Below are 2736 nucleotides of genomic sequence, written 5' to 3' on the forward strand. Positions count from 1 at the left end.
AAAAAAAAAAAAAAAAAAAAAAAAAAGTGGTTTGATGTCCATGCCAAATATAAAAAGTTGACTGATAAGATACAAGCCTTAGAAAAACATACCAGTGAAACAAACAAAAAATTTGCCAGGTGTGGTGGCATATGCCTTTAATCTCAGCACTCGAAAGGCAGAGGCAAGCAAATCTCTGTGAATTCAAGGCCAGCCTGATCTACAAAGCAATCTCCAGGACAGATAGGGCTGTTACATAGAGAAACTGTGTCTTGAAAAAAAAATATTCACACACGGACAGAGGAATTTAGATCAGAACCTACCGCAGCATATGAGTGGCCCATGGTAATTAGAAAAGGAACTTTAGTTTATCAGTTACCATACAAGAACGACCACCAGTTATGGCCATCATGGGAATACCCATATAAATTAAGACTGACAATTCTCCAATATATATCTCTAGTAATGAAACAGTATTTTGCATATTACAACATAAAGCATATTACAGGTATACCATACAATCCTACAGAACAAGTTATAGAAAGATTTAACTGCACTTTAAAGATATGCTTAATAAACAAAAGGGGCAATAAAGACCCCCTGATAGATTACACAAAGCTTTATTAACTTTATTTTTTAAATGCTAATGAGAAAGAAATGACAGCTGGGGAGAAAAATTGAATGAGAAAAAACTGCTGAAGTAAATATGCACGTATACTTTAAAGATCTGTTGACCTCAGAATGAAAACCAGGATATGTGTTACATTGGGGAAGAGGTTTTGCTTTTGTTTCCACAGGAGAAAAAAAATCTATGGATACCATTAAAATTGATAAAGATTAGGTATAAACAGGAAAGACCTCTTTATTAGAAGAGGTTATAGTTTATCCAACAGCATGGCCATTCAATCTAAAATAACTTATAAGACTAGCAAGTTAGCCGGGTGGTGGTGGCTCACGCCTTTAATTCCAGCACTGGGGGGGGGGGGAGGAGGCAAAGGCAGGTGGATCTCTGTGGGTTTGAGGCCAGCTTGGTCTACAAGAGCTAGTTCCAGGGCAGGCTCTAAAACTACAGCAAAACCCTGTCTTGAAAAAAAAAAAAAAAGACTAGCAAATGTCTTTTATTTGATCAGATATAACTTGACAAAAATGGAAACTTCCCAAAGTTAGGGTTGGGATAGGGTTTGTTTTTATCTTTCCAGGAGAATGAAGGCATCAACCTAAGGAATCTAAAGCCCACTGGACAAATGAGACATCTGAAGAAAAAGGACGATTCATTCAGAGAAAATGTCCCAAGAAAAAAAGAGTAAATTGGTCTATCGCTATATCACACTTCCAACAGGATAAAATGTGGGAACATCCCCCCTGGGCTACACGGCTGGGCTCTGGAGTGCTAGCACACAGCCCTAATCCACCACCTTTTATTTCTCTTCGTGCCCAAAGAAAATCTCTTTGAGAGTTTCTCAAGGATTAAAAAAGCATATGCAAAACTTAGATAGAGGGAAACCCAGAAACCTCCCCATTCTCCCCTTATCGAAAATTTGCACTTGAAATTGTCTCTTTGGAACCTTAACCGGGTTGTTTTGAGGATATGGAAATCAACTTATTTAAATATAAATATAGAGAACAGTAAGAATGCACTGGGCTAGCCAGGCGGTGGTGGGCACGTGTTTAATCCCAGCATTTGGGAGGCAGAGGCGGATGAATCTCTACGCGTTCAAAACCAGCCTGGTGCTTTTCCGCCCGCTCCCCCCTCCCCCCGAGCGCCGCTCCGGCTGCACCACGCTCGCTCTGCGCTATCAGGCTAGCGCCACCGTCCCCAGACGCCACCATGATCATCTACCGGGACATCATCAGCCATGACGAGCTGTTCTCCGACATCTACAAGATCAGGGAGATCGCGGACGGGCTGTGCCTGGAGGTGGAGGGCAAGATGGTCAGTAGAACAGAGTACCGGTAACATCGATGACTCGCTCATTGGTGGGAATGCTTCCGCCGAAGGCCCAGAGGGCGAAGGTACCGAAAGCACAGTAGTCACTGGTGTTGACATTGTCATGAACCACCACTTACAAGAAACCAGCTTCACAAAAGGGGCCTACAAAAAGTACATCAAAGATTACATGAAATCACTCAAAGGCAAACTTGAAGAACAGAAACCAGAAAGAGTAAAGCCTTTTATGACTGGGGCTGCAGAGCAAATTAAGCACATCCTTGCTAATTTCAATAACTACCAGTTTTTTATTGGTGAGAACATGAATCCAGATGGCGTGGTTGCTCTCCTGGACTACCGTGAAGATGGCGCGACTCCACACATGATTTTCTTCAAGGATGGCTTAGAGATGGAGAAATGTTAACAAGTTGGATGTATCACCTGTCACCATAACCGGCTGCTGCTGCCCATCCACACAACACCAGGACTCAGGACAATGGGACTGATGTCCCCTTGAGCTCTTATTTTACCATGATTTATCTGGAGTGGAGACATTGGTTTTTTCTTTTTTAATTTTTTTTTCCTTTAAAGAAAAAACATGTCATGTAGGTTGTCTAAAAATAAAGTGCATTTAAATTCAAAAAAACAAAACAAAACAAAATAAAACCAGCCTGGTGTACAGAGTGAGTCCTAGGACAGGCTTTAAGGCTACACAGAAAAACCTTATCTCAAAAAAACACCAAAGGCAGGGCGATGGTGGCGCACGCCTTTAATCCCAGCACTCGGGAGGCAGAGGCAGGCGGATCTCTGGGAGTTCGAGACCAGCCTGG

General features: G+C 42.1%; 2 protein-coding genes across 2 annotated transcripts in view; both read left to right on the forward strand.

Moving 5' to 3' along the window:
- Nucleotides 1-1686, forward strand: part of Sike1 (suppressor of IKBKE 1) — an 11793-nt gene extending 10107 nt beyond the window's left edge. The window contains exon 5 of the mRNA XM_026784090.1: nt 1179-1686. Within this exon, the coding sequence (XP_026639891.1) occupies nt 1179-1286 (108 nt within the window). The 3' untranslated portion in view covers nt 1287-1686. The remainder of the gene's footprint in view (nt 1-1178) is intronic.
- A 7-nt stretch (nt 1687-1693) lies between these two features.
- Nucleotides 1694-2451, forward strand: LOC101988260 (translationally-controlled tumor protein-like). The gene is given in 2 exon segments (XM_013349884.2): nt 1694-1927; nt 1929-2451. Coding segments are annotated over 2 exon segments (522 nt in total). The 5' UTR covers nt 1694-1807; the 3' UTR covers nt 2331-2451.
- The last annotated feature ends 285 nt before the right edge of the window (nt 2452-2736 follow it).

Source organism: Microtus ochrogaster, chromosome 21 (genome assembly GCF_000317375.1).
Source record: "Microtus ochrogaster isolate Prairie Vole_2 chromosome 21, MicOch1.0, whole genome shotgun sequence".
NCBI lineage: Eukaryota > Metazoa > Chordata > Mammalia > Rodentia > Cricetidae > Microtus > Microtus ochrogaster.